The sequence below is a fragment of the Dermacentor albipictus genome, chromosome 10 (assembly GCF_038994185.2).
Source record: "Dermacentor albipictus isolate Rhodes 1998 colony chromosome 10, USDA_Dalb.pri_finalv2, whole genome shotgun sequence".
NCBI classification, from domain to species: Eukaryota; Metazoa; Arthropoda; class Arachnida; order Ixodida; family Ixodidae; genus Dermacentor; species Dermacentor albipictus.
In genome coordinates, this window is record NC_091830.1 from 59,914,900 (window position 1) to 59,938,431 (window position 23,532).

A 23,532-nucleotide genomic window follows, 5' to 3' on the forward strand; every position below is an offset into this window, starting at 1 on the left:
CAATGGTCTCGCAAATTCTTTTTCTCTTCCGAAAATTCGAAAAAAGCTTTTAGACCTATATGTTAAAATTAGTATATAACAGTCAAGCAACATCACAAGAAATCGGTTGTGACGTCCAAAATAATTTGGTTGAGAAGTCACTTCTCTAGAAATTTGCCGTGTCATGTCGCTCGTGAAAGGCCAGGCTAAGCACGTTTGGCAAAACGAGACTTATTTAACATTTCGCAGGTCGCAAGCACAATAAGAAACCATATTCCTTTGCAGGTAGTCGTCTATTCAATATCTATTGAATTAGGGCAACTGCGGAGGCACAGCACCTCATTCATGGTATTCTGGCGAAACAACATAACAAACGGTTCTGTTGCAATCTTAGCCGGACCCTAAGGCGGTCCTATCCTGCGCTCGATGCGTAATCTCTCTCTTTTTATACTAATTGCTGGTATACGAATGCCTCGTTGTTGTGCTGGGCAACCATTTTATATGCCACCATTTCACAAATAATTTACTGTGGCGTCCCGGATAGAAAGGTAAAAACCTACTTACCTACTACAAGGTATCTTGCATGCGCCAAAGAATACTTCGACTAAAGATATACCGGAGATGTACAGCGAAACAAAGCTCTATCTTTTTCCTTTACTTTATGCCCGACTAAATGTGCGCGTACGGCCTCGTATATGGTTGGGTATTTCCAGAATACTAATGCTGTTTACTACCTAATGCGATGGTGCAGCCAGCTACCATAGTTACGGCGGGGTTTGTTCCTTCGCTCGTAGTATTGGTTGCATTGTCGACAAATTCTGCACCTGTGTGCACCTTTGGGATCTGTGTTCACAGTTGGTTAGTAATGAATGCTTAGGACAATAATGTAGTAACCGAAGTGTTAGGATGTCATAATGGCGTCGCTGTTTCTTTATTTCAGCATGAGAAGCGTGAGAATTGAGCCCGACCATGTGGCAACATACTCTATATAGAGCGCATTTTGTTAATGTGTTCGTTGTAGAGGCACTCGACCCAATTGGCAACACCTTTTCCGTCCCGAGGTGAAGATTGAATGTGTGACTAAGGGAGGACTAATTTATCCAGACATATAGTTATAGTCGCCTCTATATGATTAGTCCTTTATTTTTTCTAGAGAAATATTACCTCACAACAAAGACTCCATGTTTTCAGTTCGTGGCCTTAGGGGCGCTGGTTCACATTCCGTATTTCTTGACTGGTTTGCCATTAAAATATTTTTTATCTATAGGCTTGACAGAACAAGTTTGACAATTGTGTATGCAAATACCTCGTAAGACGACACAAAGCCGTTGAAATCTGCAGTGTAAGTACCTCGTTTCCACGTGTACCTAATTTGTCAGGTTTATTGTTCGTGCTCATGTATCTGCAGTTTGTTCGATTTGAGAGGTACTTCATCTATTTTGTGCACGGTCTTTAAATACAGAGTTACGAAGCCGGGCTGATTTCTTTTGCATTAAGACAGTGATTTCTGTAAAATTCGTGCATTTTAATAACTATAGCAATAAAGGTCTCTTGAGAAAATTCACAAATGCGAAATCTTGGAATGCTCAGATTTGGGAACAAATTCATCGTACATAATACATGTACACGTTATACAGACAGGGCAAGCAAATTTTAGAACTACATTGGTTCAATACAACAGACGCTTGAGACAAGGCGCAAAAGATGGTGACGGGCACCAGGGATTGGCAGGATTGGCGATATATATATATATATATATATATATATATATATCGCCACGTGTACTTTTTATCGCGTGGCCGCGTTTCATCGTCTAAGAAATGCCATCGCTCAGCACAGAACGCGCCTGCATGTATAGGAAGTTTCTTGAGTGCTTCCGATAGTTTTATCTACTGTATGTTTCCACCAAACTTTGTGCGTCTGATTGGCTGTACGCTTGATGCAAATGGTGTAGAACATATCGGAAGACAGGCGGGCACCTGTTGTTACTCTGGAACGTTTGATGGCTCATCTAAAAAGCGGACACGCTTGACCCACTCGTCATATTTTTCGACGATCGCCAACTGTGTTCGCCGCTTTCGCTGCGCTTTGAGTGTAGCCAGTTTTGGAGGGCACAGGTTCGCCCAATAAAACACTACTTTCGCAATTCAGTTTTGCTGCTTTCTTCACCTTTACTACCCCATGACAACATACACACACACGCAGGTATATATACGTGTGGGTCTCGAGATCGACACGGGCACCCACGCTCCGCTATTATATATATATATATATATATATATATATATATATATATATATATATATATATATATAGAGAGAGAGAGAGAGAGAGAGAGAGAGGACATCGCAGGGGAGCACATCCACTCTTCCTTGGTGAACTTCATGTGACTTTGCCTTCGCAACATTGGCGCGCTTGTCCTCGAGCACCATCCGTGTCGGTTTGTTTACGGCCAGACCCATAGACGTACATGTCCAAGTCCTATAACCGGAGGGACTAGCGGGGCAAGGTAACCCTGGTGGGTCTTTCACTGTCTACGGTCAACATAAGGTGTGGTGGGTGGTAACGAAATTGTAGGGACAGCCGCACAGGTATGACCGAAAATTTTCAAGCACCCAAATGAGAGACAAGAACCCCTGTTCTTTGACGAAGCAATCATATTCGGCCTTGGTTAAGTCCTGGTCTCGCAGGCTATGACATCTTCGCCGTATCCACTTTTGCGCTGAGCGAGCACGGCCCGAAGTCCTACGCCGCTGGCATCCGTGTGAAATTGCGTGGGCGCCATGTGGTAAAAATGGCGCAGTGCGGGCGGCGATGTGAGCAGATGGCACTAGGTTGTAAATGCATCGTCGCAAGCTGAGGACCAGGTATAAAGGTGGGTGTCGCCTCAAAGGAGTTGGTTCAGCGGAGCAATTACAGAAGCAACATTTCTGATAAAACAAAAAAGGCATGAGCATGGTCTGATGAAGTTGCGAAATTCCTTCAGGGTCGTGGGCTTTCGGAAATCGGTGACCGCGCCAAGTTTAGAAGGGTCGGGGAAAATTCCGTGTAGGGCAGCGACGTGTCTGAGTACCGTGAGCTGCTTGGCTCCAAAGCGACATTTCTACATATCAAGCTGGAGGACTGCCTTAGTCAAGCACTGCAATGCCTTCTCGAGACGACAAAGATAACAGGGTAACTCGGAAGAAAAGGCGGCCATGTCATCAAAGTAACATAAGCACGTCTTCCATTTCAGACCACGGTGGTATTGTTCATCATCTGTTCAAATGTAACAGGGGGCATTTCTTAGCCCAAACGGCATAGCGTTAAATTATTACAGGCCACGTGGCATTGCAAAAGCCGTTTTTGACTGATGGGCCGAAGCCAAGGGCACTCGCCAGTAGCCAGAATCTAAGTCAAGTGAGAAAAGGTACTACGTGCCCTGCTATTAAGTGAGAGCGTTGACCATGCGCAGTAAATGATACACGTCTCTACGCGTCATCCTGTTAGGACGGCGGTAGCCCACGCAAAACCGGATGCATCCATATTTTTTCTTCGCTAGTACTACAGGGAACGCCGAGGGGCTGCAAGAATGTTGAACAACTCATCGCTAGAGTATATCACCGACAGCGCTCGGATGCTGCCCGGATGCTGCTGCTCGGATGATGCTCGGAGCGCGGGTGCTCGTGTCGATCTCGAGAAACACCGTCGATGTGCGGCCCAAAGTGTGTTTACAATCGAATGTAGAATAATAATTGCGAAGTAAGCTAAAGGGCTTCGAAGGTTGTGCAGGGCATCCATGGAGCTGTCGATGACGTCCGGCATAGACAGGGAGCAAGTAGGGCAACGAGCCAATGTGCTGATGTCGAAGCGGGTGCCATCAAGAGGTGCGTCGAAGATGGTCACCGAGTCGATGGGCTCAACACGTAAGGGCACTCACTACGACCCAAAGTCAGGAAAGAAGCGTTAGCATTGGCGATGAGCATATGACTGAAGCTCCCGTTGACAAGGATGAGAACGAAAGAAAGAGAAACATCGTTGATGAAGAAAAAGTATGTGACAGTGTAAAAATACAGTTGTATCTGTGAAGAAATTGCGGCAGGCCGTCGCAATCACAGATGAGTGCCGAGGTATCCTAGTGTCCTCGGTAACGAACAATTTGTGGCTGGAATCATTGGCATCGAATTGCGCATCCGGAAGCAGCGAAAATTCCAATTAGGTGCGTGAGCAGTCAATAACGACCTTGTAATCGCATAGGAATTTCCTGCCCAAGAAGATGCTGTATGAGCAGAAATACATAAGAGAGACAATTGCTGTGCAGAGCACTTGACCAGCTGGACAATCTTCCACTATCAGAAGTGAAAGCTTTAGGTCAGTACTCCCCATAGAACGTCCACGCTGAAGGCCTTACTCGCGTTATTATGGTTCCTGTGGTCTTTGGGGCTACACTATATAGACTGTAAAAATGCCGCCCCCTACCGCTCTGTAGTGTACGCGGTTTGTTCGTGCTCGTCTCTATTTCTCCTTATTTCCCCCTTCCGCTCTCTTTCTCTTTTTATCACCCTTCACCCTTCCCCCCAAGCATGGTAGCCAACCGGAACTGCCTCTGGTTAACCTCCCTGCCTTTCTATGCACCCTTTTCTCTCCCTCGACTATGTGCGCGAATCCTTCAATGGCGATTCGGGTAGTGTATGCTGCAACAGGGGTTATGTGCTGTGTGCTTGTTACAGAGCGACTGTGCACACCTAGATGTCATTGCTTTCCTGAGTGAGTGACAAAGTTCTGTGGTTTCACAGAAACGATGGCTGCTTTTGCAAATCAAACAAATGCAATCTCCAGATACACCTCCAGATAAAACGCCACATCACTCTCGCTGTCGCTCTCTGAATCCTGTGTTATCTGCGCGTGCCTTGACCACGCAAGCTCTTCGCGTGCGTTTTAACAATACCTGCATTAGTTATAACTGCACCTCGGTAAGGCCAAATGAAAACGCGTCAAGCTTGTCAGCGCGCTCGCTTGCCCGCAAGGGGTTCATAACTCGAAGGACCATTCAGCGGCATTAAGCTGGACATAATTGTTTTCGGATTCACAAACTATAAGTGCTTAGGTGTCCTCGAATTGTTTGAATCACTTATTACAGTAGTTTGGCTACGTTAAGTTTCTCTTTACAGTACTCTCAAAGCCAAAATCTCTGCACTGAATCCAATTATTCGAGTTTGTTTTAGAGCGCAGCTCTTTGGCGTCCGTTCCTGGGTTTCGCGTCGTCGTCGGCGTTGTCGTCGGCGTTGTCGTCGGCCTCGTAACCAGCTCCGCCCCTCTTTCATCCTCCCAGCGCTAGCAGCGACTGACTGATACCGCTGGATGCCGCTGACGCCGCTAGAGAGTCAAGATAACGTGACTGCATAGAACACCGTCGCCGCCATGCAGAAAGAGGAGGAAAGGGCCCCCCCCCCCCCTGTTCTTGTGTGGCGGATAGGGTGCTCTTCAGTTGCCGACGCGCCGGTTATTTCACGTAGGCCCCGGCACGTCGACGAATACGTGACCACCTTCCCACGGCTAGACCTGGTTCTTAGCGCTGCGGAAGCGAGGGTATCATATTGTTTGTGTCGGCATCGGCGGCGTTGTCCCTGAAACCAACTCCGCAGCTGGGGTTGACTAACTATCGGCGTCAGCGGCATCAGTCAGTCGCTGCTATCTCTTCCCTCCTCCCTTTATCGTGTTGTCCGCTTGCTGCGCGCGCTTCTGCCCCCATCGTTTGCCGCTGGGTGTACACGCCGCCCCCCTCCCCCCCTAACTCCACACCGATGTTAGTAGTGGGGGACTTTAATGTTGACACAAAGACAAACAGCAATTTCCTAACACTTATGCGGGAGAACATCCCGTTCCTCTCGCTCGTAACGCGTCCCACGGCTGTGAAAACCTCGCGAGGCACTTGTATAGATCTCGTCTTTGAGAATCAAGCATTGGTGTACCAAGTCGAACATATATCAGTCTATTTCTCCGACCACAAAGCTTCCTTCATGACTGTCAAGAACTGTTAGTGGAGTCTTTGTTAAAGGAATACGTGTGAAAAATAAAAAAAAATTCTGTGATAGCGCATACATGTGTTGCTCGATTTCTTTGCTTCAATCTATTGAAAAGGTGAAACAGCTTATTTGATGCGCTCAAATTTCGCATTAGGAAGTAACGTAATCGTCGGTAATTTTTTTGCTTCCTACATGCCACTACGCTGATACAAGTCATAATTCACATCGAGGATATATGGCTGTCATCAAGCTTACTCTCACTTTGCAGTATTCATAAAACATTCTTTGAAAAACGTCTAGGTTTACTTTTTCTAAAAATCACTTTGCCCTAAAGTAAGTATTGTAAACGGCTTGTAGCACGATCTTCAAATGGCCTTGGTACCCTTACTATAGATGTATGGGAATCTTCAAGAGCCGAAGACACAAAGTGTAAATGCTTTCCCAGTATAGAGCTCTTTTCCAGAGTGAGGACCATATTATCGTGAACGTGTAAGATGAGGCGGCCATCATCTGCCCTGCTTTCCAGAAGCTTTGGGTACACGACAATGCCTGCAACAAAAAATGCAATATGCTATATAGCAGTCATCCCTCACAGTTTTTTTTAACATGCGCTGAAATCATTGTACGCAGCACTCATTACAGTACGTCTACGCCGATCTCATTAGTACATTGTTTATTAGCGTTATAGAGGCATGTGTTGGGCCATAGTTTTTGAGGAAGGGTAGCATGAGTACAGTAAAATTAACAGAGGGTCATTGTTTTACTTTAGGAATATTGGGTAGGGATGTCTTGAAATCTACGCACATATTTTGATTTCGTATTGAGTGATGTGAATTGAAAGTTGTATTTTGCACTCGCAAAGTGTCCAATAAATGTATATTCATAGAAAATAATCATCTACTCTGTGAGAATTGCCATCTTGCCTACGTGTCATCTTCCCTTCTTTCTGTCGCTGTAAAGTTTGTGCTCCTTTTTTTTTGTGTACACCAGTACAATAATGCAATTTACGGACTTTACAATTAAAAGAATCAAGGAATGAGCGTAGCATGATTATGATTTCTGGGCTCAGCTGTAGGAGTATCACAAAAAAATCATCTTTCCGAGCACATAAATTATTTATGGTTTTCTTTCGCAAAACTGTGTTGAACATATCAAGTTCCGTATTGTAATATGACATACCTTGTATATTCGTCTTATCAGGAGAAGTCAACAAACAAAGACATCGAAGACAACGTACGGGAAATTACTTGTACTTAATAACTGAATTAAAGAAATGAAAAATAATGGCAACAAAAGTTGAAGGAGAAACAACTTGCCCCCTGTGGGGAACGATCCCACGTCTTCGCATTACGCGTGCGATGCTCTAACCAATTGAGCTACGGAGGCGCTGTTTTCCATTGCACTTTCTTGGGGATTTATGTTTTACTACGAGAGCTGATTCTGGGAATGTTAGCCAGCACCACCACTCACAAACCTTAACGAGGGATGTGAAACATGGTTTGTGCCACAGGCGTCATGAGTACGGGATCTTTTTGGTGGAAGGCAACCAGTCAATGAACCAACAAATGCTACCTGAAGGCAATAATGTTGCCGGAATCGGGAGCTTCGTTATGTAATGAATGTTTAGTTCATAAGCCTTCAGGTAGCATGTGTGGGTTTATTGAGCAGTTTCCTTCACCAAAAAAGATCACACACTCCACATACTCGTGACGCCTGTGGCAGAAGGGATGTTCCACATCTGTCGCCAATGTTTGGGAGTGGTGCCGCTGGCTAACGGCCCTAACGTTAGCTCTAGTAGTAAAACATTGACTACCCAAGAAAGTGCATGGGAAAGCGACGCCACTGTAGCTCTACCGGTTAGAGCATCGCGCGCGTAATGCGAAGACGTGGAATCAATCGTTCGCAGCTGCGGCGATTTGTTTTTCATCCACTTTCGTTGCCAATAACTTGTCATGGCTTTATTTCAAATATCAGGCACAAGTAATTTCCCTTATGTTGCCCGTGGTGTCTTTGTTTGTTGGCTTCTCATGATATAAATAATACAAATCGGCGCCCCTTGGTTAACCCCTTTATTCTCGTTCATACCTTGTATATTGGTAGTCAAGGGCCCGCAAAAACAAAATATTATGCTTTGTGGTGCTAACCTTTGAGGTAAACAACAAAAGTAAAAGGAAGACAAGGAGGTCTGTTACATTCTTTCGAATATAGGCGGTATCACTATTCTGCGACTAAGCGGTTAATTGTTGTGAGCATCTCCTTACTCTTCTGAATAACTGCGCCACAAACGTGCTGCGACAAATGTAGATATACTATTGAAAGCAGTTGTCGTCACCAACGTTAAAGATGACTTAGAAAACATAATTACAGATTTGGACACAACAATTCGTAGTGTAGCTTTGAGGATCCGTATACACAACAGCGAAATATTCTTCAGTAGCTTTACTAGAGAAAAACCTGGTGTTTAGCGTCTAGACCCTGCGGAGAATTACTTTTACGTAGGCAATGTAGATAAATGGGCACGCATCATGATGGGTGAATATCCGGCGACACTCAATTGGGTACAGCGCCTGTGCCCAGCACTAAGCTTACGGCCAATTACTACGTAGTTAGAGGCAGCTTGTTAACATGTTTGTATAGAAAGCACACTTTGCACGTACAGTTTCCTTTGTATCAACATATTGGCTGGTTTTTGTAGGATAACTAATAAACTTGGGAAATGCCACACATCTGGCAGCTCCAAGGAAATGGAATAACATAGGCACACCTAGAAAAGGTCGGGTGGTGACATCTCATTTTCTAGCAGATAATAAAATGGCTGAACTTGATGACTTCTGGATAGAGTACGTACGTGATTGTCTGTTGCAATAAAATGAAGGCATACTAAGGATTTCAAAACGTTGGTTTAGAAGGCAGAAGAAAACATTTTGTTGTGGTAGAAGGTAAGACAACATAGGATTGAGGCGGCTAACTTGACAAAGTGTCATTGGCGATCACTGAGAGACCATCTTTTCACTGAACCTGTAGCAGGCTGACTATTATGTGTAGCGAGAAATTTAACCGAAAGTAAATATATCTTGCTGACACTGAGTATATCTAGGTGAAAGACCTGTCTCGTATCCTCGCGATAGAACAACTGGGCCTCTCTTACAACGAACCAGACGTATAACTGTAATATGCGGCCAAAAGGTATTTGAAAAATTATTTAGTTATTGGGGGTGTGGAAATGTTATGGCATCTCCTACCCTAGCACCTGTATGGCGTTTAAAGCTGGATCACGTGTCAGTACGACCTCTGAAGCGCCATTGCGTAATTCAATTTTTTTGTCGTTTTCGCAGTTAATAGTGTTACGCAACATGCATCACTTGTTCTGTGCTTTCATATAAACATCCACTATGCTGTTCGAGAATTTCCAGTGTTTCTGAGTGCCGGTTTGGTCCAGATTATGCTCTAGGTGCCACCGCAGAAGTAGAAAGCATAATCGCGTCTACAGAAGCCCAGTGGTCGTCAAATCCTGGGAGTAAATTATTACGCACGTATATCAATGCACAAAAGAAAGTCACAGTTTGGCCCGAAAAGGGAAGCATCGATTGCGATAGTTACTTAAATATAGATATACTGAAATAAGCATAGCAGTTACATCCTTTAACGGGCGCCCTCCGAAAGGCTGCACAATATAGCGTGCACTGCGATAAGGACAACGAGAACGCTTTCCAAGGTTTGAAAACGCTATTGCTTTCTCGTCCTGGGCTTGGCGCGCCAGACTAGACAAAGGAATTTATAGTTCAGTGCGGCGCAAGCGGCAGGAAGACGGGCGTGATTCTTAGTCAAGTAGGCAACGGCGATGAAAATGAGGAAAACACTACCCTCTATTCCAGCCGTAAACTGACTACGAGAGGAAGCCTACAGCGCTTCAGAGAAGTAATCTGCTTGTTTGGTTTGGGCTGCCCAGAAGTTATCTTGTTACTTGTACGGAGCGAGGTTCATCTTCGAGACGGATCACTGTCCTCTGACTTGGCTCAATCAAATCACGGCCGCTCGATGAAAACGCACAAGTGCGGCCTGCCGCGTCGCACCGCCGTCTATGGGTGAGAGCATGGAGGCGGAGTTTACAGTTGTTGCCGCGTTTCGTGAGGAGGGCGCTAGTAGTCAGGGAGTGCCCGCAGGAGCCCCCGCGAGGCACTGCCGGGAAGGAGTGAGGATTAAAATGTGCGCGCAGGTCAGTGTGTGTGTGTTTTTTTTTTTCGTGTGCATCGTTATCGGTGAGTGTCACTCGATACAGTACACGCCTGTGTGACCTTTTATGCTTGCGACACAATGCCGCGCAACTGTTGTGTGCCGCTGTGTACGACGAATGCTTCGAAGAACCCCCAAATCCACTACCACGAGTTCCCTAGCGACCCAGAACGCAGGGCTGCATGGCTGCGAAAGATTTCCCGGGAGGGACCTGGCGGAAAAGGAACAATATGGCAGCCAAATGACAGGTCATTGGTGTGTGCTCTGCATTTTACAGAGAGTGACTACAAGGCGACCGCCAAGTTGAGGGTGCTTTTGCCGACTGTGGTGCCGACAGTGTTCCCCGGTTATCCCAGCTACATGAGCACGAGGACCACGTCAGCTCCAAGGAAGAAGCGGCCGCGCTTGGAAAGAGATGATGATCCGCAGTCACGGGCAAAATGCGCGGGCACTGTTGATTCACATGACGAGCTTCCTGTTAGTCAAAACGGTTCACCGCCTGACAGCAATGAAACCGTAATGCCTAACAACACCAAACCAGTGGTTGAAACCTGGGCTAGAATTGCATCATTTGCACATGCATCATGCGAAACTTCTCTCGAGTTTCAAAAAATTACAGAACAATCAAAGAAAACAACGCGCCGCCTTCAAGCGTAGGTCGCGCGTCTTAAAGGAGCGCTGCAGACACTTCAAGAGAAGGTCGATGGAGCTGAGGAGCTCGCACAAGCTTTTGAAAAGAACAAGGGCATTGCCTGTTTTATGAAGGTACTTGATGAAGCTGCACAAGGAGACAAGACTGCCGAGTTCATTAGGAACCAAGTCCGCAGTTTCTCCACGAAGAAGCCTAACTATAGTGACATCATTCTAAGGGAGTGTGTAATTTAGAAGGCTTGCTCAAGCAAAGGATATGAGCATGTAAGATCCAGAAATCTTTTTAACCTTCCTTGCCGCTAAACGCTGCAAAAATATGTTGGCCATTCAATTCGTAAAATTGGCGTCACTTCGTTCATAAAGGAGCGGCTGTGTATCGAGTTTAAGGGGCTCAGCATTGAGCAAGAAGCTTCCTGCTCGCTCTTCATTGACGAGATGGCCATACAGAAGAGGGTTATGTACGATCGACAGGTCGACAAGCTTTTTGGTCTCATTGAATCTGGAGCAGGAGAGCACTCAACAGCCGTCCCTCAAGTCGCAAACCGCTTACTATGTTTTGTAATAGGAGGCTTGTCGACACCATACATCATTCCGGTAGGGTACTTTATCACGAGGTGTCTGAAATACGACCAGCTGTTCTCTATGACAATGGAAGTGCTGAAAGTAGTTGAGGACGTGGGATTTCATGTTGTGAGAATTGTTGCTGATAATCATCAGACAAACGTTACACTTTTCAAACGCCTGAATGAAAATGGCACACTTGATCATGCAGTGCCGCACCGAGAAGGTGCTCCTCTGTATCTGTCATTTGATCCGAAGCACCTGATAAAGAGCATTCGCACTAACTTTCTGGAAAGAGAGTTGATGGATGGCGATGAAGCAATACGAGGAGGTACGTATCTCAAGAAACTGCTGGAGATTCAAACTATTCTACTTGTGAAGCCAGTAAGATTTCTTGCATGGTCTCATGTAGAGCCCAACAATCTTGAGAAAATGAAAGTGAGGAGGGCAACGCAAGTTTTCTCGCCAGTTGTGACTGGGACGCTCAAGTACCTTCAAGAAAATCCTCAATGCCATACAGATGCTGAGGAATTTCAAGGATGTTCTGCCACCACTGCATTTATGCATATGGTGGCGAACTGGTACGCCCTCCGTGATATCCGCAGTGTCAGGCCACGTGGCCAATATGTTAAATCCCAAGGGCCGAATGAGGCGCCTTTCTTCACCACAGATGATGAGCGACTGTCGTGGCTAGAAGTAGACATTATTGCCTACTTAGAGGAACTTCAGCGTTCTGGCTGCAAATCAAGAAACAGAATGACAAAGGAAACATACGAGGCAACAGTTCTCACCACACGATCGACAGTGGCCCTAATTGAGTATCTTCTTGAGCACGGAAAGTAAATACCATTTTCAATCCTAATCTACCTCTATATAATTTTAATGGGTAAAACAATTTACAGTTCTCATTGTTTTAATTTGTTCCACAGCTTCCGCTACGTTCTGACCCGAGGTCTAAACAGCGACCCGCTGAATCCCTGTTCAGCTGCTTCAGACAGTACAATGGTGGAAATGACAGAGTAGACGCCCGGGCAGCAGTGTTCACAGCAGAGAAGCTTCTGAAGGTACCGTCGATTCTTGTATTGTGCTATGATTTTTGCAATTACTTTCGTAATTATTGCTCTTCTAGGTTGCAATACTGCAAGCTGCAAAGAATGGGAACGCCCCTGTCACTTCAGAGGCCAAAACATCCATTAGAATGGATGTAAACGACAACGGCCCTGTTCCCATGCCATCTGGTCTTGTGCTTGCTCCGAGAGAGCTGTCCAGCAAACTTGAATTCTTGGGTAGCTGGTCAGATACGTGGGCTGGCATAGAACTAGCTCGAATTGCTTATCTGGCTGGTTACCTCGTGCGTGCTTTTGAAGAGAAGGTAAGGGCACCTTCTTTTCAACAATAACATAATAGATGTGGATAACATCACAAGCCACCTTCCGGCACCTCATTTGTGATGGGCGCGGTTCTTGCTAAAAAAATCAAGATCCTCTTTAGAATGCGCACTTTTATATCACTTCAGAGGGTGGTGACTTGGGCTAGTTAGAATTCAGTCATATTGGTTACTTAGCGCACTTGCAACGAAATGGTCAAACAAGGAGGTGACAAAGACTCACCGCTTTCTTCCAACTAAATTTGTCACCGCTTTGGTTTTTGAACCTTGTCTTTCGAGTGCGCTAAATAACCAGTATGACGTACTTATAGTACGAAATGTGTTACTCATTCCTCTGATTTGTAATTGCCTTTCACACAAGTGCAGTGCAAGGCTTGCAAAGCTCAGCTGCAGCTTCAGAAGACAGACGAGGCGCTGTAGGGGCTAATCGATAACATTAGCAACGGCGGCCTCAAATACCCGGATGGAAATTATTGGCATTTGCAAGCTCATATGCGTCTTTATTAACAGGGTAATGAAGGTACCGGAAGTGAGAAGAAGTGGCAAAATTTGCGGCCTCTAATCGTCAGCGCTTCTTCCGCACCTGTTGCATGCCGGGAGCTGACTTGTGGAGCGGAGGGCCACGCCATGGAAGTGTGCAAAGTTTTCCTGAGAAAGCTCTTGCGACCGGTCCTTGCAAACTGGGCAGGAGATATTAACCTGTCAGTTGAGGGATTTGTACGACTGGCGCAAAAGCCTCTCGCCAGGAAAATACTGCGCCTGTGATTACAACACAGTACACTTTCTCCGACAAGGAGAATAAAGCAGCCGTACCTTCACCGTTGCTCTCAACGTCCTCTTTTTTCTAGAGTGAAAAACATAATGTTTCAGTAAATACAAGCGCGCTTGTCAACAAGCAGCTGTGCTGTTGCACAAATAACTGTTCCACAAACAAACATCTTCGAGAGTGCACAGCACAACGGCAACATAGGCGGAAACAGATATGCGGACAATACGAACCAGCCCAAGCAACCACTTTAGTTATAAACGAACAGCTGCTATATTTTGGGGGAAACATTGCCGACCTGATACATTCAACAGACACACTTACTAATATGATTGACGCTATAAAAAGATTTATTACCGCCCTTTAAATAGCGGCGAGAGCACGCGAGCTGCGCTGTCACGCCGCGATCCCCCGCAAATATCTCCGTCTGCTTTCCCCTACCGGTGGCGCCGCTGCGGTGGCCCGGAACACTAGGCGAGCTACGCCGTCTCCGCCGCATACGGCAGGCCGCACTTGTGCGTTTTCATCGAGCGGTCGTGATCAAATGCCACACAAAAATGGCTGCTTGCTCCGATGTAGCCTCACTCTCCAAGAGTACTTCTCCCTTAGATATAAGGGAAATTGCAAAGCAATGCGGATCGTTTGAGCAGGTTAACTTGAATTGTGCGTTTAGGGATCCCACCTAAATTTTGGTGTTGTTATTGTTAATTTGGTTAAGCCAAGAAGATCCCCTCTCATTTAGCAGGGCTCCTTTCATGATTGCTCATTTTGTCACCATGAAATTCCTTTAAAATATTGGCATAGCGATATGCAGAATTTGTTGTTTCTGCACTTATGTTTTCTTTGAAGCCTGCCGGGTCTAAAGTGAGATCCAAGATACGTCATCTCGGCGCAGAGCCGAGTTGCGGAGTTCACTTTGCATTTGCCTGTCATTGTTGGATGTTTTGGGGCGGTGTCATCATTTCACAGCTGGTGGCTGCAAGCCAAGTCACCCCCTCCCTTTGCTAACAGCTATTTTCTTCCGGCCCAGCGGTTATCGGCACTGGCCAGTCGAGATTTTCCGGACCATGGAGGAGCTGCTACTATCGGCCTGCAAAGGGTGCTGACCTGCAAACGCTTCCCAGCCAACCGCAGTTGTTTATATTGACGTGCGGGGGTGGCGTCCTTCGAAGAAGCGACCTTTGAACCCTTTCCGGCGCACTTGCACAAGTCGCTTTGTGAAGCCAACAATGAGCCTCTTGTAGAGAAGCGACCTTCGAACCTTTCCAGGCCCCCTACGACAAGTCGTTTTGGGTAGCCAACAATGCGCCTCCACGGACAGCCCAGCTGCGCCAGCGAGGCTAGCCACGTTCGGCGGACCGCATATTGTTAGTTGACACGCCATCGCTTTCACGGTCTACTTGAGGCAAGAGAACTCCTGGAAAATGGTTTTTCGATGCTTTGTCCCGGGCCCAAGAAATCGTCCCAGTCAATTGAGAGACGCGGGGGCTAACTGCTGGGTTAGCTCTGGAATCAAGAGGCACCTGTTTGGATCAGGCGTTTCAACCCCTGTCTACGAGGACCCCTTCACCGCGTTCGGTGAAACCAAAGTGCGGATGTGAGTGTGTGAACCTTCCCATCAAATGCGTGACTTCGGACACTTCCATTGGACGAAGGTTGAACCGCAGTTTTACCTTTTCCTACGGATCTAGGGAGGACAGTGTTTTTAAGCAGCCCGTTTCGGCTGTTCGATGTGCTCACTTTTCAATCTTGCTAGCCTGATGAAATGTATCTCCTGTGTTCTTCTAAATATTGTACATAAAACCCGTATTTCTCGTTCTCGATGAGAACAAGTCCCTGCCTTCAACAACGTCCTTAGCATGGATGAGTTGGACGACGGCATGGGCCGGCTACCACTTATTATGCGAAGCATATTACGAGAGCTCAACCCAGCTCCTCAGGCGCGGCGGTGTCGCCTTGAAACCACGTGACACCGTGACGTCACGACAGAGGAGAAGTGGCTTTGGCTCAACTCTTGCAAGACGGGCTGGGTGGGAATCGAACCAGGGTCTCCGGAGTGTGGGACGGCGACGCTACCACTGAGCCACGAGTACGATGCTTCAAAGCGGTACAAAAGCGCCTCTAGTGAATGCGGTGTTGCCTTGGAAACGAGCTGTTTCTAAGGCGTGCGTCTCTTGCTCAGGCGCACATTTCGTTGCCGCGCCGAACGCTGCTTTTCTCGACGCTCACCGCGTCCAATGCGGGGCGCGTAGTCGCTGCCCTGTAGCCCATTGTCTAACACCCCTTGGCGGGTCGATGGGAACGCTGTCGCGTTCCACTCTTGAAGGCGAAGCAATAATGCATGAGTTGTTTCTTCGTCTAGCCGAACCAAATATAGCCAAGCAACAGCAGTTCACCAGGCTAAACAGTGGTTCAACAACTAAAATAAAGGCTAGTATGCTTCGCATCCTGGGCTTAACCTTACCTAAGCCACAGCCATTTTTTCATGCCCTACCCCAACTCTTACAATCCACGCCATAGCAGCTGCTGGCGCAGGCTTCAGCAGCGGAAAGTCAATATAAAAAATGGCTGTGGCTTAGGTAAGGTTAAGCCCAGGATGCGAAGCATACTAGCCTTTATTTTAGTTGTTGAACCACTGTTTAGCCTGGTGAACTGCTGTTGCTTGGCTATATTTGGTTCGGCTAGACGAAGAAACAACTCATGCATTACTTCTTCGCCTTCAAGAGTGGAACGCGACAGCGTTCCCGTCGAACCGCCAAGGGGTGTAAGACAATGGGCTACAGGGCAGCGACTACGCGCCCCGCATTGGACGCGGTGAGCGTCGAGCAAAGCAGCGTTCGGCGCGGCAACGAAATGTGCGCCTGAGCAAGAGACGCACGCCTTAGAAACAGCGCGTTTCTAAGGCAACACCGCATTCACTAGAGGCGCTTTTGTACCGCTTTGAAGCGTTGTACTCGTGGCTCAGTGGTAGCGTCTCCGTCCCACACTCCGGAGACCCTGGTTCGATTCCCACCCAGCCCGTCTTGCAAGAGTTGAGCCAAAGCCACTTCTCCTCTGTCGTGACGTCACGGTGTCACGTGATTTCATGGTCACCGCCGCGCCTGAGGAGCTGGGTTGAGCCCTCGTAATATGCTTCGCATAAAATTGGAGGACGCTTAAGCTTCGCCTTCAAGAGTGGAACGCGACAGCGTTCCCGTCGACCCGCCAAGGGGTGTAAGACAGTGGGCTACAGGGCAGCCATCACTTACTTTGGCTATGTACCACTCTTTCACAAAAGCAACGGAAATTTTCCCTAGAAGGAATGTGATCACGCCTTTAAGTTAGCCTAGGGCATTCCAGTACACGAATTAGCCCCCATTATTAGCAGAACTCACGCTCAGAAATGCGTCGCGGTGAGCGTCGAGCCATATGGTCGAGCAACGCGGCGTTCAGCGCAGCAACGAAACGTGCGCCTGAGCAAGCGCAACGAACCAAAGAACTCGGTATCTCGGAGGGGGAAATGATGCACGCCAGCCAAACGTCGTGATCGGCACGGGCAGAGAGATAGACAGATAGTGATCTAAAGAAAGGAAGGACGCTTGATTTTGCAGAGGGAGCAAGGCGAAGCGTTGTCAGGGGAGAGAGAGTCCGGCCAACGACCCCCCTCGCACCGGTCCTTCCACAGCTCCAATGCGCGCGTGGCGCGCCATCTGTCGAGGCAGCGCCCTACATGGAGAGGAGGGGGTCTTCTGTGTTTGCCGCAAGATGGCTCTGCGTGTGCGGAAAGCGCAGAAGAGAAATGCAGCGGAAACGCACTTCGCTACTCGTGTAATTGCGACTTCTGTAAGTTACATGTTCATAATTACCTATATACACTGCAGTATAACTTTCCACGGCTCGTTTCGAAGGCAACACCGCATTCACTAGAGGCGCGTTTGTACGGCTTGGAAGCATCACACTCGTGGCTGAGTGGTAGCGTCTCCGTCTCACACTCCGGAGACCCTGGTTCGATTCCCACCCAGCCCATCTTGGAAGTTGCTTTTTATTTATGAAGTGCCTGCCGTTATTTATCGCTCACGGTCAACGCCGCGGACACCGACACCCGACGCCGACGACACCGGCTTTTCTGCGACACGAGCTCCTTAACGCTATCGCGTTAAAACATAATGAAGCATACTCGTAGGAGGCCACAATCGTCCTAGCTAGCACTAACGCAGATGTGCTTAAAAGCACTTAAAGACGTTCAGCAATCGTGACAGCTGACGTAGTCTTTTGAAAGAGCGAGAGAGTTCGCAAGTGCCGGTCATCTGCGAGAAACGTCTCGCGTTCACAGCGAGCAGGAGTCGTAGCAGACGACATTTGTAGCATTCCTCTCAAAGGCGCAAAACTTTCTCCGTGTTCAAAAAAGATTTAGCCCTGACCGCTTCACTGTTCTTGCTTAAATTTGCAGAAAAATCGAAGTTTGGCGAGGTCTTCGTTTAGTATAACCCTTGGCACAGTTGACACCGTGGTTTCGAAAAAAAGCTCGAAACTTGCTTGTGCTTATGGGGATGCAAGCTGCTGCCGCGACGGTGCAAGCGTAAAATTGCGTCGCCAGCTGTCGTCGTATGCAGAAAGCAGCGTTCCAAGGAGAGCAGTCGCCTTTTCCAAGAGCGGGCAACAAGGAGCAGCCCTCCCTGAAACGCTGCTTTCTGCAGATGACGGCAAAAGGAGACAGAAGTCTGTGCCAGGGCCAGCTTTTCAGACGCCATTTTTCCCAACAACAAAAACACTTTCTCATTTTTGTCTAAGAACACAGCGATTAATCGTGCTAAGCGTTATACTAAACGAAGTTGATGCCAAAATGCGATAGTTCTGCAAAATTTCAGGAAGAACAGTGCAGCGGTGAGTTCAAAATCTTTTTTTGAACACGCGCAGCCAAATATTTGGGACCCTGTACATGCACGCTTGTTATTGCTGTTGTAAAAATAAATATTGTATTATTCTCCGGCGCTAAATCGGGAACATAATCGCAGAAGAATGCATACCTTGATGTGCCCTGGTGGTAAATCGTGCTTCAATCTCAAAATCATACAAAATTTATGCAATGTGTGTGCATTATATATGATACTCCAGAATTTAGATTATATTTTACGCGATAATATTTGCGTATAGCTTCGATTACTGCGCCGCAAGCAACCGCCACTACTCTAAAGATAGAAGTCAATCCGAAGCCTGTACTTCCCATCATTCACATGTAGGTTGAGGCTACGCTCAGGAGAACCTCCGTAGACACTAGCGCCACCTTTCCCTCTAGGGTACTTATTTGGAAACTCTATGGTCGTACCATCTTGGTAGCCTCGTGTCGCAGCAAGTCACTCAACTAAGGCGCACCAAAGGCTCCCATGGGCATAAAGTTTCATACAATAATTACTACAGGGAACTCTGGCGCTGCAGTCGTTGTACCACCACGGGAATGATGGGAAGTACATGTATTCGACTGAGCTTCGTGCTTATGGATTCCGACGTTCTTGCAGCTTTGTATATTACGTTATATAAATAGGTATATAAAATAAGTTAGAACGAGAATAACCTTAAACAATAACTTCTGGTAGGTCTAACAATATGTTTTATACGAGAAGAAATTGCCTTTTCATTCATTACCCTGTACGGCGCTTTCCCTTTGTGCTGATAAATTCAATTTCGGATTAATTTCTATCATTTTGTGTTCCAAAACGTTGCGTTTTCTGGTGACACTGCTTTATGTGCGTTGCTATCATGTATATCTCTTTTTGCATTCTGTGTTCTACCGTATCCAGATGTATGCATATAAGATATACCTTATGTGCTGCTATACCTATTTGATGTTCTCAAGCTATGGCAGCGAGAAACTAAGAAATATACAAAATGGCTTATTTTCTAGAAATTCACATGTACACGCCTTTCCAGGAGTTGTGCTTCCTGTGTACGTAGCATATCTGGGTGGAATAATCAGTGCTGATCCCAAAATCTGGGAAATAACACTCATATTTTTGTCATTATTGAAGAAGAAATTCCAAATGGCTCACAGCATCGCAAAGGAATTGCGCCATCGCATTAGGGAAATGGGCAATACACAATGAGCTTTTATTGTTGCAGGAGCATCGGCTAAGCGGTACCGAGCTGCCTAATGCATACCGCTTAATCCGCACTTATCAAAGAGTGATAATTCGTTTGCACGCACCATGATCTATGAATGCTCGAGTGGGGCAAAAGCCAGTGTCTTTGCGCAAAGAGAGAATGCACCTGGCGGCTTACTTTCTCATGGAATTAAAATTGCCTTTTTAGTAGTGATCATTTCTGTTTTATGAAATTTTTAGGAATTGCCTGCTGCGGAAGAAATAATGGTAGTCCTTGAGCTGAAGTATAGAGAGAGGCGGCCATAACTAGCACTAGAAAATAAAATGTATATTCAATTAGGTAAGAAGTTGTAATTACCTTCTTAATGAATTACTTCACGGTGCATATTGCAATTTACAAATCGGACCCGTTGAGCTTGCAACGCATATCTATTTGGAAATAGATTATATAATTACACCATCCTGAAGATATGCGCCATCGGCTGACCATGGAAATGCACTGTTGTCCAACTTACTTCTTGAACACAACGCATTCTTATACTTTGAAGCTCAAAGGCAACTGGAATGGCTATTTATTTCTTCCCACACTATGGGAAGTGTTATCATGCAACTGGCGCCATCCTGTAGATATATTTCAAGTGTATGCGTCTTGCAATCTCACCAGCACCAATTCGTAGATTGCAATGTGTGACCTAAAAGAAATATTTGGGAAGATAAACAGCATTTTTGGTAAGTAGAGGAGCATATATTTCGACTTCTCGTGCTAGTAGTTTCCACCTTTTCGAATATCTCAGCTCAAGGCCTATGACATCAGCCACAAGCATCTTTGAAAAATTCCAGAGTGCCTAAAACTTATCAAACCGTAGTCAACCGCAAACAAATTCAATGCAATTGCTGTTTTGCTTACGGTCCCAGAGCCTATGTAAAATAAACAGGTTCAGAAAACTGCCTCGTACTTCATGAACTTGCTAACTATTCACTATAGTCCACTCTAGACTTCAAATCAAATAATCGGGTTCAATGTGTCAAAGCAATGCACTTGCTATGAGGGACGCAGTCCTGGAAGACAATGGCTCAATAAAAACCATACGAACGCCTTACTGTCCAGCCCATTTCAGACGTATTGTGCAGCATAATGATGCTGTGACGCAGCCACTACGGCGATTAGATTGTAGTATAAAAAGTGCAATACTTACCTGCGCAAACCTTAACAATGAAGAGCCAGAAAAGGACATAGTGACACGTGAAGCGTGCTTTGAAGAGTCTAAGAAATAGAGGCCCATGTACGGCGCGGTAGTGATCTTGATGACACATGGAGAAATTTTCTGAAGAATGCCAATACGATCGTCGTTTAATTTTAAGCAGCGCTTTAGTTCTCCGAGAACATGCCATCATGAGCATCTGCTAGCACGAAGGAAAGCTGCTCATAGACGACTGTTTCTGTTCATTGGTGACATTTTATTGCCCTTTTCTGGCTCCGAAGATTTTCTACAGCATCGGGACTTGTTCCCGTCCAATCGCGGCTTTCGGTGAACGTGTATCTATGTGGCCGCTGTGATGATGAGCAGCCTTCACCGCAAAACATACAAGGTGCACCTTACGCCATCAAAATTCCTCTTAGGTCACCAGGCATTTGCTGCGCGCCCCTCTAAATAAACGTGGTCTACGTGTATCTCGAGAGGCGCGCGGAACAAATGGATTCGCGTGACATTTTTCTCTCCGCTGCCGAACTTTTCCGCTAGCATTCGCCGCACGTGCTATGCCTGTATGCTACCGTGCCACATGCGTGGGTGAGTCGTGCGAGTGCCGCGCCACCAGTGGCAGAGAAATCGCGGCGTTCGGGAAGGCGCAGGTGGCCAGCAAGTTTGTCCGTTCGAGCAGGAATGGTCGCGTTTGAGAGGGACGACACACCTGTTAGGCATGATTTGTTAAATGCAAATTTTGGCGCTGAGCAGGCGTTATGAAGCATACAAGTGCGCAGTTTATTGCAGAAAGTTCAGGCTTGCTCTCTATAAAATATCGGTAGATATCCAGCACTTTGTCTGTCTCAGTCTGCCGTCGCGCTTTTTTCTTTGTTAGTCGTATTTTCCGACATGTACCAACCTACCCAAGACAGCACTTTAATGCAACCTGTGCAAACATCCTCAACCTAGTCACTTACATTATGCTTTCAAGAAATTACATGAAGCGCCAATTTAAATGCTGTAAACACCAACTGAAAAATTCCGGCATGCACTGCCATAATTCCACGTGTTTCCTATCCGGGACTTGTGGACATTAAGTAAATTCAAGCGCAACTCATACACATTCCGCAACAACTATAGCAAAAGCATACGGAATAATTGGAGTGGCATCACGGAAGTTGCGGCTGATAATAACAGTGAGGTCCATGTTTTAACCGAGAATCTTCTCCAAAAATGTGAACGTCAATTGTGAACGGATGACTGAAGTGAGTAAGATGCACATGTACCTTTATTTATTTTTTTCAAGCGTGAAATAGAAAGCAAACTGTAAGGTACAGCCCAATGCGCCCAATTCGCCGAGGTGAAACGGTGCCACAACCCAGAATAACTTGAGAAATATTCGAGGGCAGGGACCCAAAATACGTTTCTTTGCGCAAACTAGGCAACAGTCGCTTCTTTTATTTAAGGATCCTGTAAACTGTGACAATTCTCCACAAAATACGTTGAGAAGTTTCCCGTACGAACGCAAATCTTGATCCCGCCCTTGTATTAAGAAAAATACCAGTGCAATCTATTATACAAACATCATGCCAGATCTTAAGCATAAAGGTTTAATTAACCGCAGTAAAATGTTGTGAAGTATTAATCGCAGTGCCGTGCTTCCATGTTGATAAATGTCGATGCTGGGCAATGCATCAGCTGCGAACTGTTCTTTTTGACAAGCATTATACTTCTGAAACACGTAATGATCGCATAGTATATGCCACGATAGACTTTCTGCTTCGCATACATCCAAAAGACTCATTTTGATCGCGGTGTATTCTGTATTAGTAACGCTGATTTTATTGCTTTGTCCTTCTCATCATCATAAGCAGCAGCCTATTTTATGCCCGCTCCAATTACCCCTGTCCTGCGCTAACCGATCCAATTTAGCACCTGCAAATTTCCTAGTTTCGTCACACCACTTAGTCTTCTGCCGTCCTTAACTGCGCTTCCCTTTCTTGATGCCCATTCTGTCACCCTAATGGTCCAATGGTTATCTAATCTGCGCATTACTTGACCTGCCCAGCGCCATTTTTTCTCTTAATATTATTTAGAATATTTTCTACATCCGTTTGCTCTCTGATCCAAACCGCTCTTTTTCTGCCTCTTAAACTTATGCCTAGCATTATTTGGTACATCGCTCCTAGCGCGGTCCTTAACATGTTCTCAAGCTTCTGTGTCAGTCTCCAAGTATCTGCCCCATATGTCAGCACCGCTAAAATGCACTGATTGTATACCTTCCTTTTCAATGATAACGGTAAGCCTCCAGTCAGGAGCTCACGATGTCTGTCGTATGCGATCGAACCCGTTTTCATTCTACTGTAAATTTCCTTCTCATGGTCAAGGTTCTCTGTGATTACTTCACCTAGGTAAACGTACTCCTTCACAGACTCTAGAGGCTGACTTGCGATCCTGAACTCTTGTTCCTTTTACCATCATTACCTTTGTCTTCTGCATATTATTCTTCAACCTCACTCTTACACTTTCCCTGTTAAGGTTCTCAATCATATATGGGTAACTCGTCAGCAGTGTTGCTGAATAGAACAATGTCATCGGCAAAGGGAAGGTTGCTAAGGTTTTCGCCATCGATCCTTACTCCTAAGCCTCCCCAGTTTGATAGCTTGAATACTTCTTGCAAGCACGCAGC

General features: G+C 46.2%; 1 protein-coding gene and 1 non-coding gene across 2 annotated transcripts in view; both read right to left on the reverse strand.

Annotated features, from left to right (window-relative positions):
• LOC135912091 (venom metalloproteinase antarease TserMP_A-like) overlaps nt 1-21,056 on the reverse strand; it is a 79,596-nt gene extending 58,540 nt beyond the window's left edge. Inside the window, exons 1-2 of the mRNA XM_065444472.2 lie at nt 20,856-21,056; nt 6,373-6,533 (exon numbers count right to left, since the gene is read on the reverse strand). Of these exons, the coding sequence (XP_065300544.2) occupies nt 6,373-6,533; nt 20,856-21,054 (360 nt within the window). The 5' untranslated portion in view covers nt 21,055-21,056. The remainder of the gene's footprint in view (nt 1-6,372; nt 6,534-20,855) is intronic.
• TRNAT-CGU (transfer RNA threonine (anticodon CGU)) lies at nt 7,298-7,370 on the reverse strand. Its single transcript has one exon. It is a non-coding gene; the product is annotated as a tRNA-Thr (tRNA).
• Nucleotides 21,057-23,532: the final 2,476 nt, after the last annotated feature.